This window comes from Notolepis coatsorum (assembly GCF_963971535.1).
Source record: "Notolepis coatsorum genome assembly, contig: SCAFFOLD_353, whole genome shotgun sequence".
NCBI lineage: Eukaryota > Metazoa > Chordata > Actinopteri > Aulopiformes > Paralepididae > Notolepis > Notolepis coatsorum.
In genome coordinates, this window is record NW_028170390.1 from 114,062 (window position 1) to 128,542 (window position 14,481).

The following is a 14,481-nucleotide window of genomic DNA, read 5'->3' on the forward strand; positions in this document are numbered from 1 at the left end:
TCTCTCTCTCTCTCTCTCTCTCTCTCTCTCTCTCTCTCTCTCTCTCTCTCTCTCTCTCTCTCTCTCTCTCTCTCTCTCTCTCTCTCTCTCTCTCTCTCTCTAACAGGAGTGTGTATGTCTCTCTCTCTATCTAACAGGAGTGTGTATGTCTCTCTCTCTAACAGGAGTGTTTATGTATCTCTCTCTCTCTAACAGGTGTGTATGTCTCTCTCTCTCTAACAGGTGTGTGTATGTCTCTCTCTCTCTTTCTCTAACAGGTGTGTGTATGTCTCTCTCTCTCTCTCTAACAGGTGTATGTCTCTCTCTCTCTAACAGGTGTGTGTATGTCTCTCTCTCTCTCTCTAACAGGTGTATGTCTCTCTCTCTCTAACAGGTGTGTGTATGTCTCTCTCTCTCTCTAACAGGTGTGTGCATGTGGGAGATCTTGATGTTTGGAGTTAAGCCATTCCAGGGGGTGAAGAACAACGATGTGATAGGCAGGATAGAGAACGGCGAGCGATTGGCTATGCCCCCACAGTGCCCGCCCACCCTGTACAGTCTCATGACCAAGTGTTGGTCGTACGACCCGAGCAAGAGGCCGCGCTTCACAGAGCTCAAAACACAGCTCAGGTAAGAGACACCTGGCTTCACAGAGCTCAAAACACACCTCAGGTAAGACACCTGGCTTCACAGAGCTCAAAACACACCTCAGGTAAGAGACACCTGGCTTCACAGAGCTCAAAACACACCTCAGGTAAGAGACCTGGCTTCACAGAGCTCAAAACACAGCTCAGGTAAGACACCTGGCTTCACAGAGCTCAAAACACACCTCAGGTAAGAGACACCTGGCTTCACAGAGCTCAAAACACACCTCAGGTAAGAGACCTGGCTTCACAGAGCTCAAAATACAGCTCAGGTAAGACACCTGGCTTCACAGAGCTCAAAACACAGCTCAGGTAAGAGACCTGGCTTCACAGAGCTCAAAACACACCTCAGGTAAGAGACCTGGCTTCACAGAGCTCAAAATACAGCTCAGGTAAGACACCTGGCTTCACAGAGCTCAAAACACACCTCAGGTAAGAGACACCTGGCTTCACAGAGCTCAAAACACACCTCAGGTAAGAGACACCTGGCTTCACAGAGCTCAAAACACACCTCAGGTAAGAGACCTGGCTTCACAGAGCTCAAAACACACCTCAGGTAAGAGACACCTGGCTTCACAGAGCTCAAAACACAGCTCAGGTAAGACACCTGGCTTCACAGCTCAAAACACACCTCAGGTAAGAGACACCTGGCTTCACAGAGCTCAAAACACACCTCAGGTAAGAGACACCTGGCTTCACAGAGCTCAAAACACACCTCAGGTAAGACACACCAGGCTTCACAGAGCTCAAAACACAGCTCAGGTAAGAGACACCTGGCTTCACAGAGCTCAAAACACACCTCAGGTAAGACACCTGGCTTCACAGAGCTCAAAACACAGCTCAGGTAAGACACCTGGCTTCACAGAGCTCAAAACACACCTCATGTAAGAGACACCTGGCTTCACAGAGCTCAAAACACACCTCAGGTAAGACACCTGGCTTCACAGAGCTCAAAACACACCTCAGGTAAGACACCTGGCTTCACAGAGCTCAAAACACACCTCAGGTAAGACACCTGGCTTCACAGAGCTCAAAACACACCTCAGGTAAGAGACACCTGGCTTCACAGAGCTCAAAACACACCTCAGGTAAGAGACACCTGGCTTCACAGAGCTCAAAACACACCTCAGGTAAGACACACCAGGCTTCACAGAGCTCAAAACACAGCTCAGGTAAGAGACACCTGGCTTCACAGAGCTCAAAACACACCTCAGGTAAGACACCTGGCTTCACAGAGCTCAAAACACAGCTCAGGTAAGACACCTGGCTTCACAGAGCTCAAAACACACCTCATGTAAGAGACACCTGGCTTCACAGAGCTCAAAACACACCTCAGGTAAGACACCTGGCTTCACAGAGCTCAAAACACACCTCAGGTAAGACACCTGGCTTCACAGAGCTCAAAACACACCTCAGGTAAGACACCTGGCTTCACAGAGCTCAAAACACACCTCAGGTAAGAGACACCTGGGCCCTCATTTATCAACGTGACGTACGCACGGATATGTGCTTAACCCGTGCGTACGACCATTTCTAAGCAAAGTGTGGGATTTATCAATTAGAACATGAACTTGACTTTGTGCGTATGTCTGCGCACAGCCCAGAGCATGCTTAGCTGACGCCCTGTGGTAGAATATGGGGACTGCAGACGGACGGCATAGATCAGTTGCATGCATTAGTTTCAACGCGGAAATAAGCTTGACTGACGGGTCCAGCTGCAGAGCCGGAGAGACAGACAGCAGAGAGACAGACAGACAGACAGACAGACAGACAGATAGACACTGTTCCACAGTGTGTGTAACTGAGGGGTTACAAAACCCTGACTGTATTAAAGATTGTGATATATTAAACCACTGCTAGTTATGTACTTTAATTACTGGCCAAACAGTACATCAAATATAGATGGTGAACACTCACAAGAACACGGCATTGACACAGAAATACTATTGGAGGGTAATTTATTATTATTAGGCAACGTTCGGTTACAGAATGAGAATTAGGGTCGCGCTTGTATGGCGAAGAATATACGTAAAGTCAGTCAAGAGCATAAGTCACTAAGAATAGCAGGAATCCTATGATGGGTCTAAGCTGACGTCACCTGTGGTGTAGTAGCAATTATATAGGGCAACACCGGTACCAACTGGAGACAATGGGTAGAGGAATGTTCGGGTACTCCGTCTGAGTCAATGAGGAATAAAGAAACTCCAGGTACAGGAGTCGGTGCTTGTACTCCCTTGATCCGCAGACAAAAGCAATAGTTGTAATCCAAGATGCTCGACAGCATTGACGACAGCTAGCCAGCCCCTTCCACGAGGCAGGCCCGAGTGGTAATCCTCACGAGGTTAAATCCCAAATGATAGTGGAAATCAACGGTGCTCTTCTCCGGTAGTCACGGTCCCAAAGCAATATAATCCAACCAGGAATGGTTCTGCAATCGCCGGCGCCGATTCTCCTGTGTACATGTCCAACGGTTCTCGCCTAGGACTCCTCGGGTGTGGGCGACGTATTTAGGCCACACAGCCTGGATAAGTGCACTAGCTAAAGACACAACGAACCGATGGGTAATGCTACACACGGAAGAACTGTGGCCGCACGATATACAATAAATGATCGACTATTACTTCACATTAGATTAAGTCGAACTCAACGTTACTTCATTAAACTCTGACACTTTAACATTCTATTCGCACGCGGTTCTCAATGCTCTATTTAGACGCAAGGTTGCTCACTTCACTGCACGTTGACTCGTGGTGAAGGTGGTAAGGTACTGAACTGAATTACTGCTGTTTACACCTGCGCCGTATTTATACTTAAGTGAATATCTAGTCCCAACCTCAGTCCTTGTCTCGTATTACTACGCAGACTCTGGGCATGTTCTGACATGCCTGCAGTTGTCTTTGAACTTGCCGTTGGGGGCTTGCGCGTTGGCGCCTGGGGGCGCTGTCCAATAGGAGAGCGAATATTACTCTGGTCTGTACGCAGGTAAAGGGATATTCCGTGTATATATATAAATAATATACAAAGTATATCAAACGATACATATATATATTCAGTTTAATCTGGCCCTTCACAACAGCCGCCTCCTAATTAGTCCGCACCTAATTAGTTAAAGAGGAAGACAGATTAATAGTCCAGTCAACTGCTCAATGTCTGTTGTGGGGAGTAGGGCAATCTACAAAGTCAGTGGGTCATGATCGTCATCAGGGGTGTCAGGGAGCCTTGGCAATTCTATCAGCCTCGCCACGGGTCGGGTGTAGGTCCGTCCCTGGACAATAACTTCTGCCGCTCTGACCTTTCCGTCGGCACCAGTGATCACTTTGCCTACGCGGCCGGCCGGCCACATAGCTCGGGGTAGTGACTGGTCTATGATCATAACGACTGTGCCCACTTGTAAGTTGTCTCTATCTTTTACCCATTTCTGGCGGGTTTGGAGAGACGGTAGGTAGTGGAGGAGGAAACTGTTCCAAAACTTGTCAGCCAATACTTGACTGTACCTCCACATTCTTCGGCCGTTCGCTTCTTCGGGTCTGTACACCGTCTGTGGAAGCGCGGGGTCCAGCCGCCCCATCAAGAGTGTGTTGGGGGTGACTGGGTCGACATCACTTGAGCTACATCACTTGAGATGTAACCGAGGGGCTTTGAGTTCAATACTCCCTCGATCTCCGTGAGGACTGTCGCGAGGACTTCTTCAGCCACGGTCTGGGCCCCAAGCACGGCGTACAGAGCTGTCTTTATGGAACGTACTTCTCTTTCCCAGGTTCCCCCGAAGTGAGGGGCGTTCGGGGGGTTAAACTGGAAGTCGATCTGAGAAGGAGCGAGGTGGGTCTTAAGTTCTGGACCCATGGCTTGGAAGCTCTCTCTCAGCTCTCTTTCTCCGCCTTTGAAGTTTGTCCCGTGATCAGACAACAACGTAGACGGTTTTCCTCTTCGCGCTGTGAATCTCCGGAAGGCCATGAGGAATGAGTCCGTACTCATGGTCGGAAGGAGTTCTATGTGTATTGCTCGGGTGGTCATGCACTTGAATACAATGCCCCACCTCTTCTCCATCCCTCTTCCTTTCTTCACGTAGAGCGGGCCAAAGCAGTCCACGCCAGTGGAGTGAAAGGGCTTATCGCCGAGTCGGAGGCGACAGGGAGGCAGGTCTGCCATCATGGGTATACTGGGCTGTGCTCGCCACTTGCGACAGTCTAGACAGGTCCGCTGGAAGCGTCGTACTGCTTCTCTTCCTTGCAGTATCCAATAGCGATGTCGGATCTCAGCGAAGACTCTCTCTGCCCCAGCGTGGTGCACATCCTCGTCGTATTTCTTTATGATGAGCTCGGTGACCTTGTGTCGGCTGTTGAGGACTATAGGAAACTTGACGTCATCCGTTAAGTCCGGGGCCCGTCTCAGACGACCTCCCACCCTGATGAGGCCATGGGTGTCGCGCTCGGGGGCCAAGTGGAGCAGTCTGCTGTCTGACGGGACTGGCTTTGTTCCCTGCAGGCAGTCTAGCTCGTCGGGGAACGAGTCTCTTTGGGCTCGCTGTAGCAGAAGGAGTTCTGCCTCTTCGTAGTTAGCTGCGTTAATGTCGGTAGTGGGGGGGACCTCAGGGTGGTGCCACAGGAATGTCTTTAACTGCGCACTCTCAAAGGTGAGGCAGTCGTCTATGTTAGGGTCAGTGGGGACTGGGGTGTGCGTCAACCCACATAACATAGATTTCTTGATCTCTGCCTCCTCTTGACTAGCCTCCCAAGGGGTGGGGTTAGGCCACTCTTCTTCCGGGAGCTTGAGGAACTCAGGACCGTCACTGTAGATATTGTGACGTGTGAGGTCATCTAGGGACATCCCCCGTGTGATGACATCTGCTGGGTTCTGTTTCGTGTCCACGTACCTCCAGCACGCTGATCCCACTAGGTCTTGGATCTCTGTGATTCTGACTCCCACGAAGACCTTGTATCTACACGAATCGGACTGGATCCATGTGAGTACGGTCATGGAGTCTGACCACAAGATTGTTCTTTGCACCGGGATGGTGAGTTCACGTTGGATTAACGTGGCGAGTTGCGCGCCTACCAGAGCTGCGCAGAGCTCTAGACGCGGGATCGATTGTTGCTTGCGGGGGGCTATCCTTGAGCGAGCCAGGATGAAGGCTGTGTGTATTTCTCCTCCCTCCTCTCGGGCCCGCAAGTAAGCCACCGAGCCGTAGGCCACTTCTGAGGCGTCGCTGAAGACGTGCAGGTCCATCTGGCACGTCTCCAGCCGCACTGTGGGTGGGAAGTAGCTTCGGCGTATGTTCACATTTTGGAGCGAGTTGAGTTCTCTCTCCCACTCTCTCCAGGTGGAAGCGAGGTGGTCGGGTATGGGGTCGTCCCAGCCCTGTTCCTTGTCCCACAGCTCTCGTACAATCATTTTCGCCCGGGTGGTGTAAGGTAGGATACACCCCAGCGGGTCGTATTGCCTTGCGAGTGTTCTGTATACGCTCCGTCTGGTGGTCGGTAGAGGGGTCGACCTTCCCTGCTCCGTGGTCAGGGGTGTGTATTTGTAATGGAGCGAGTCTGTTTTGAAGCGCCAGACTAGGCCCAATGTCATTTCTTGTGCTTCCCCTGGGATGGTCGCCATCCAGGTCTCGCTGCTTGCTGCCTTTGTCTCTGGGGAGAGGCTGCGAAGTACTTGAGGGTCACTGCTGGCCCACTGCCGGAGATCAAAGCCGCCTTTGGTCAGTGAGGCGCGGAGCTTGAGTAGGAGGGCTTCGGCTTCTTCTGGCGTCGAGACGCTTTGCAGACAGTTGTCCACGTAGAAACTCCTCTCTACACTTTGTCTGACTTCCTCGTCAGCTTCAGGGTCTTCTGTCACATGTTTTTGCAGTGCGAACGTAGCACAGCATGGGCTGCATGTGGTTCCGAAGGGGGGGACCTCCCATTGGTAGATGGATGGTTGCTCATCTTTGATCCTCTCTCTCCATAGGAACCGCAGCAAGGGCTTGTCCTCCTCCACTAGTCGCACCTGCAGGAACATCCCTTTGATGTCGCCGCTGATGGCCACCTTGTCTTGGCGGAAACGTAGTAGTACGCCGAGGAGGGAGGGGCCGAGTGTTGGGCCGGGCAAGAGTTCTTTATTCAGATTCTGTAGTCCGATCTGGTAGCTGCAGTTGAATACAATGCGATCCTTGCCGTTGTGGTGGACCTTGTGGTGGGGCACGTACCATGATTCGATCGTCTGGTCGGCCTCTTGAATGTCAATTTTCTTTATGTGTCCCGCTGTGATCAGCTTGTCGATCTCAGCGCGGTACACAGTGGCTTGAGTGGGGTCTTTGGCTAGACGCCGCTCGGTGTTCAGTAGATATCGCTCTGTCGCTTCTTTTGAGACGTGGAGGGTGGGCATACCCTCTTGCCTCAAGAGTGGAGTTGCGTATCTCATCACTCCATTGACCTCAACTCTCTTTGTCCTCTGCTCGAGGAGGGTTATGGCATAAGTGTCTTCCTTTGAGCGAACGAGTTTCTTTTCATTCTTAAAGGGCATCGCGTCTAATGTCCATAGCCTCTCGACGTGCTGTAAGAGGGTGGTGTCTTCTTCGTTTATCCTTGAGTGTAGGCAGCGAGTGGCTGTCGGTCGGTTGGAAGACCCGGAGAGGGGGCCTTGTAGTGTCCAACCCAGGCGGGTCTCGACCGCTGCTGGACAGCCTCTGGGCCCGATGAGGTGTGCGTGGTCGGATCCTATGAGCAGGGTCGGGGTGGTGTCGTCGATGAGCGGTATAGGTAGTTGACGTAGGTGCACGTATTTTTCCATCAGCTTTGGGATGGGGTAGGTGTACTGTGACAGGCCTATGTCGTGGCTGGTGAAGGCGTTAGTAATGCTATACTGCTTCTCGGGCTGCCCGACCGCTGCTATCGTGAAGGAGACATTTTCACCCTTTATGGTCTTCAGGTCTCTTCTAATGGTACGGATTGTCATTGTTTCTTCGCTCCCCCGCAGACCCAGCCGGGCTGCGGCGGATGCGAGGAGGAGAGTCTTTTCTGACCCATCGTCTAGGACGGCGTAAGTGTCCATGACCTTGTCCTCGTAGCTTAATATCACTCGGACCACCTTCAAGAGCACTCGGGAGCTCCCGCTCTTCGCAGGGTCTATGTACATGACGTTCACTCTCGAGCTGCTTGGGGGTACGGGTTTCTTCTTATTGCTGTCGTGTAGGACCTCCAAGTGGGCGCCGTCGCACTTGCTGCATTTCTTCTTTAAACGGCACTCAGCTGCCATATGGCTGCGCGCGCAGCGGAAGCAGCGGCGGTTGGCTTTGATCCACTGACTCACCTCGTCAGCGGTCAGCTTCTTGAAAGTGTCACATTGAGACAGCCAATGTTCCTTTTCACAGTACTGGCATACAATCTTCCACTTCCCCTTGGTCGGGGGGGTGCTGTGGTTCTTGTGCTGCGGCACTGACTCGGCCTGGTGCATAACGGTCACTGACCGGCGGTTCTCGTTGGACCTCCGAGGTCCATCTCTTGGGCTAGATCCACTCCACACAAATGTGTCCAGTCGTAGGCTGCTGACTTCCCTTGCGAGGAAAGCGGCCAGGTCTAGGAGGGATGGCTCGGGGCCGTCGGGATCACGGTGGTCTCTCTGCCGCCGAAAACGCTCTTGGCGGGCTGGAGGGAGATTCTCCAGTATTCGCTCCACATTAGAATTTGCATACAGTTCATATCTCCCCTTCTCCTTTTGGGACCCCAGCATCCCTACTAGGGATTGTACCTTGATAGAGAGGTCATCCAGTGCTCTATTGTCTATGGCTGGGGGGAGGCGGTCGATATCCCGTATTTCTTGGATCACGTAATCCCATATGCGTCCATAACGCTGGTCGAGGGCCACTAGAGCCGCGGAGTATGGGGTGCTTGAGTTGGAATATGCCAGCGCTATGTTATGCGCTCTGGGCACCTTGAGATGCTTGAGGAAGATGGCATATTTGTACGACTCGTCGGGGACGTCGGACATCATAGTCTCCATACACATGCGTAATTCCGTGTATTGTGCTCTGTCCTCGCGCGTAAAGTCTGGGAACGTCGGTGTGCCAAGGTACGATGCCATGGATGGCTGGCACATCGGTGAGCGTAGGGGAAGAGGCCTCCTGGGCGAGTCTCCCCGTACGTGTTGTCGTGGGTTAGTACTTGGTGGGTACCAGAGGCCGGGTCCCCAGGTGCTGTTCCTCGGTGCTGACTGTACGTCAAACTCACCCGTGAGTTGAGTCGGGGGTTTGTAGTGCAGTGACTCGGGGCTGAAGTCGGGGCTGTACTGGGCCTCCTGGTCCAGAGTACGTTGCTGCTGGTGGGCTTGACATTCCTCCTCTTCCTCTTCCTCTTCTAGGTCCTGGAGTCTTCTAGTCAGTCTCTCGGCGACGTAGGCTGGTTCTTCCCGGTGGCTGGGTCTCGTATGGACCGGTCGGGGAGGGGGGTCGGAGACGTAGACAGGTTCCTCCTGTTGGCCGGGTCCCGGGTCGCTTTGTCGGGTAGGGGAAGGTGCCCTAGACCCTTGTCGTGATGATCTCCGGGAGCTCCGTGCGGAGAGAGGGGGTGTCGCCCTGGCAATCAATTGTTCTATCATCTGCGCCTGCAGCCGGTCGCGCTCTGCTTCGCGCTGGGCATTGGCGCCGTCGCGCTGTGCATTGGCGTGGTCTCGTTCGATGTTCTCTTCCGTCTGAAGGCGCCTTTCCTCCAGTCTTATGCGGTCGTCCTCACTCCTTTGTTGCGCCTGGAAGCGCTCTCTTTCAGTTGCAGAGTGTTCGCGTTCACTAAGGGCTTGCGCTTGGAGTTGCGCGTGAAGGCGCTCTCGTTCCGCTGCAGATTGTTCGCGCTCGCTTAATTGTTGCGCCTGGAGGCGCTCTCGTTGTTCGCGCTCGCTCATCTGTTGAGCCTGTAGGCGCTCTCGTTCCATGGCAGAGTGTTCGCGCTCACTTAATTGTTGCGCCCGGAGGCGCTCTCGTTCCACGGCAGCGTGTTCGCGCTCACTAAGGGCTTGCGCTTGGAGTTGCGCGTGGAGGCGCTCTCTTTCCGTGGCGGAGTGTTCACGCTCACTAAGCGTCTTTGCTTGAAGCCGGTCGCGTTCGGTGGAGGCTGTCAGTGTGGCGATCAAGGCTTGCGCCAGTATCTGGTCCGCCTCGGTGGGGGATGACACTGACGGAGGTGATCGGGTGCTGACAGGGCTCGTTGGAGATCTGTTCTCCTGGCGCGCCCCGAGGTCCATCTCCTGGGCGCGTTTCTCTTCTCTTGGTTGTATGTCGGGTTCTATCCCTGGAGCGCTTTCTTTATCCTGGAGCGCTCCGGGGTCTATCCCGGTGACGCTGTCTGGAGGTATAGTCATGTCATGTCCCACCTGGTCCCCCCGTGAGCTGAGTCAGTTTCGTTTGAACCCACTGGGGTCTCTACTGGCAGGGTCGCCAAGTCGATAGGATTTGACATGCTTTGACTATCCGCTTTATCCGTATTTAACGTCTGTTTAGATAAGTTAGGGGGTAGAACGAAAGCGAATTCCTCTAGATATGGAGGTGGCTGACGTTTGCGCTGCGGGCGTTCTAGCTTTGGGGAGCCGCTTGGGGAGTGTTCACCGCTGGCCATGGTTAATATTAATATTATATTAAATATTACACTGATACCCTCCGGCTCGAAGGACCAATTGTAACTGAGGGGTTACAAAACCCTGACTGTATTAAAGATTGTGATATATTAAACCACTGCTAGTTATGTACTTTAATTACTGGCCAAACAGTACATCAAATATAGATGGTGAACACTCACAAGAACACGGCATTGACACAGAAATACTATTGGAGGGTAATTTATTATTATTAGGCAACGTTCGGTTACAGAATGAGAATTAGGGTCGCGCTTGTATGGCAAAGAATATACGTAAAGTCAGTCAAGAGCATAAGTCACTAAGAATAGCAGGAATCCTATGATGGGTCTAAGCTGACGCCACCTGTGGTGTAGTAGCAATTATATAGGGCAACACCGGTACCAACTGGAGACAATGGGTAGAGGAATGTTCGGGTACTCCGTCTGAGTCAACGAGGAATAAAGAGACTCCAGGTACAGGAGTCGGTGCTTGTACTCCCTTGATCCGCAGACAAAAGCAATAGTTGTAATCCAAGATGCTCGACAGCATTGACGACAGCTAGCCAGCCCCTTCCACGAGGCAGGCCCGAGTGGTAATCCTCACGAGGTTAAATCCCAAATGATAGTGGAAATCAACGGTGCTCTTCTCCGGTAGTCACGGTCCCAAAGCAATATAATCCAACCAGGAATGGTTCTGCAATCGCCGGCGCCGATTCTCCTGTGTACATGTCCAACGGTTCTCGCCTAGGACTCCTCGGGTGTGGGCGACGTATTTAGGCCACACAGCCTGGATAAGTGCACTAGCTAAAGACACGACGAACCGATGGGTAATGCTACACACGGAAGAACTGTGGCCGCACGATATACAATAAATGATCGACTATTACTTCACATTAGATTAAGTCGAACTCAACGTTACTTCATTAAACTCTGACACTTTAACATTCTATTCGCACGCGGTTCTCAATGCTCTATTTAGACGCAAGGTTGCTCACTTCACTGCACGTTGACTCGTGGTGAAGGTGGTAAGGTACTGAACTGAATTACTGCTGTTTACACCTGCGCCGTATTTATACTTAAGTGAATATCTAGTCCCAACCTCAGTCCTTGTCTCGTATTACTACGCATACTCTGGGCATGTTCTGACATGCCTGCAGTTGTCTTTGAACTTGCCGTTGGGGGCTTGCGCGTTGGCGCCTGGTGGCGCTGTCCAATAGGAGAGCGAATATTACTCTGGTCTGTACGCAGGTAAAGGGATATTCCGTGTATATATATAAATAATATACAAAGTATATCAAACGATACATATATATATATTCAGTTTAATCTGGCCCTTCACAACAGTGTGTGTGTATGTGTGTGACCACTAGTCTCCTAGTAGAGACCCCCCCCCCCCTCTGGACCACCTCCCAGTAGAGACCCCCCCCCTCTGGACCACCTCCTAGTAGAGACAAGTTTTCTGAAATGTATGTTTATATTATGCAAATGAGGCAGTTCCCCATTAAATATGTGGACATTTATGGATGCAATAAGGCAAAATGAAGTAAAATGAACAACTAAATGTGTGTTATTGACGTTTTATTGTCACTAGTTTCATAGAAGACATGTTTAGGAAGCAAAATATAACAAAATCTCAAAATCAACAAAAAAGTATATTTGCCTATTCACCTGCAGTGTCTCGCCTTAATCCTCATCTTCGTCTTCTTCCTAGAGAAGTCTCTACTAGGAGGTGGTCCAGAGGGGGGGGGGGGGGGGGGGGCTGAGTCTCTACTATTAGACTAGTAGTCACACACACGCACGCACGCACACACACACACACACACACACACACACACACACACACACACACACACACACACACACACACACACACACACACACACACACACTGTGGAACAGTGTCTGTCTGTCTCTCTGCTGTCTCTCTCAAAATAGTATAAGTGCTATCTTGGCCCTGAGAGTTGCTCTCCGGCTCTGCAGCTGGACCCTTCTCAAATCAGCACGAAAAAAGCTATAAGCTTATAAAACGATTTAATATGCTAAACTTCGTTTTAAATTCTTTAATTCACATTTGTTTATTTCATAAACATTTTCCCGACATAATGCTACCTGCCCCGACCAGATCCGTGACTCTGTTGCGATACAGATGAATTATCTACTCAGAAAGCTTATAAAACGATTTAATATGCTAAACTTCGTTTTTAAATTCTTTAATTCACATTTGTTTATTTCATAAAGATTTTCCCGACATAATGCTACCTGCCCCGACCAGATCCGTGACTCTGTTGCGATACAGATGAATTATCTACTCAGAATAGCATTATAAAGTGGCTATCTTTTATGCTGTAGATCAGTGGTTCCCAAAGTCGGGGTCGCGACCCAAAGGTGGGCCACGAGCAGCCACGGGTGGGCCGCGAGATGATTTAAATTTTTTTTTTTTTTTTTTTTTGTCAGGCCACTGAACTTAGAAGCAGGCCAGGACAGTGTTTCTAGTTGTATTCTAAAATTCTATTCTATTGTATTCTAAAATGTGACTATATGGTTTTATATTAACTTAATAAATAAACAAAAACGAAAAATCTACTTATTTCAACGAACATTTCAAACTAAATAACAGATTATGCACATAAAACGCTGAAAACAACCGAAGCAATAATAGTATTTTAATGAGGCTATGATTATTATCATTATTATTTTGCAACAAGTTAGCCCTCTCATAAATAGCACATATAAATGAATAACTAACTTGAACTAACTTAATAGGATTGAAGTGATATTTGGCTTAAAAAATCGGTCGCCTGGCAAAAAATAAAAAGCCTGACGATGTGCATTGGGCCGCGGCTCTCTGACGCCTTATTTTCTGGGTCCCGGCCTGAAAAGTTTGGGAACCCCTGCTGTAGATCACTGCTGGTATGTGCGTGCAGAACCTTTATTTCAGCAGGGACTGTAGTATTTATTTGACGTTTCTGTACAATATATGTGTATTAAAAGACGGAGCTGTCTTTTATTGTATTATAATAATTATTAATATTAAAAATAAATGAAGAAAGGCATTCTTATTCCAGCATGCATTAATGACACCAACGGGCAAAGGCAAAACAGTGGTTAATGGTCTTTATTAGTGTTTGCGGTGTCCAGGCAGCAACGGTCTTTTAGGAAGTTAATAGATATAATATCCGACATCACAGTGTACAACACGCTTCCCTCGGCTTAGTCCACTTTTCCACATTTCATGGGGGTGTTCCATTACCGTATATGGTTAATCGGGGCGGTTCTGGTATGCAAATACTTAAAACAGTGCACAAGCTCCAGCTTAGGAGCAAGGTGATATTTATCAAGACAACTGTGCGTAGGACCTGTGTACGCACGTGTGATAAATCCCGTTTTTTTTGTGCGTGCACACATTCTAAATTCTGTGCTTACGTGTGGAAATAGAAGGTTTTCTAAGAAACCGAGGGTGTTGTACACTGTCGGATATTATATCTATTAACTTCCTAAAAGACCATTGCTGCCTGGACACCGCAAACACTAATAAAGACCATTAACCACTGTTTTGCCGTTGCCCGTTAGTGTCATTAATGCATTCTGGAATAAGAATGCCTTTCTTAATTTATTTTTAATATTAATAATTATTATAATACAATAAAAGACAGCTCCGTCTTTTAATACACATATATTGTACAGTAACGTCAAATAAATACTACAGTCCCCGCTGAAATAAAGGTTCTGCACGCACATACCAGCAGTGATCTACAGCATAAAAGATAGCCACTTTATAATACTATTCTGAGTAGATAATTCATCTGTATCGCAACAGAGTCACGGATCTGGTCGGGGCAGGTATCATTATGTCGGGAAAATCATTATGAAATAAACAAAAGTGAATTAAAGAATTTAAAAACAAAGTTTAGCATATTAAATTGTTTTATAAGCTTTCTGAGTAGATAATTCATCTGTATCGCAACAGAGTCACGGATCTGGTCGGGGCAGGTATCATTATGTCGGGAAAATCCTTATGAAATAAACAAAAGTGAATTAAGGAATTTAAAACGAAGTTTAGCATATTAAATCGTTTTATAAGCTTATAGCTTTTTTCGTGCTGATTTGAGAGGGTCCAGCTGCAGAGCCGGAGAGCAACTCTCAGGGCCAAGATAGCACTTATACTATTTTGAGAGAGACAGCAGAGAGACAGACAGCAGAGAGACAGACAGACAGACAGACACTGTTCCACAGTGTGTGTGCGTGTGTGTGTGTGTGTGTGTGTGTGTGTGTGTGTGTGT

At 49.4% G+C, this 14,481-nt stretch overlaps 1 protein-coding gene across 4 annotated transcripts in view; it reads left to right on the forward strand.

Annotated features, from left to right (window-relative positions):
• The window catches only part of LOC311248544 (focal adhesion kinase 1-like), a 169,352-nt gene that overhangs the window by 90,317 nt on the left and 64,554 nt on the right, over positions 1–14,481 (forward strand). For all 4 annotated transcript variants that reach the window (XM_084339408.1, XM_084339409.1, XM_084339410.1 and 1 more), the window contains exon 12: positions 405–609. In XM_084339408.1, coding sequence (XP_084195534.1) covers positions 405–609 — 205 coding nt within the window. The remainder of the gene's footprint in view (positions 1–404; positions 610–14,481) is intronic.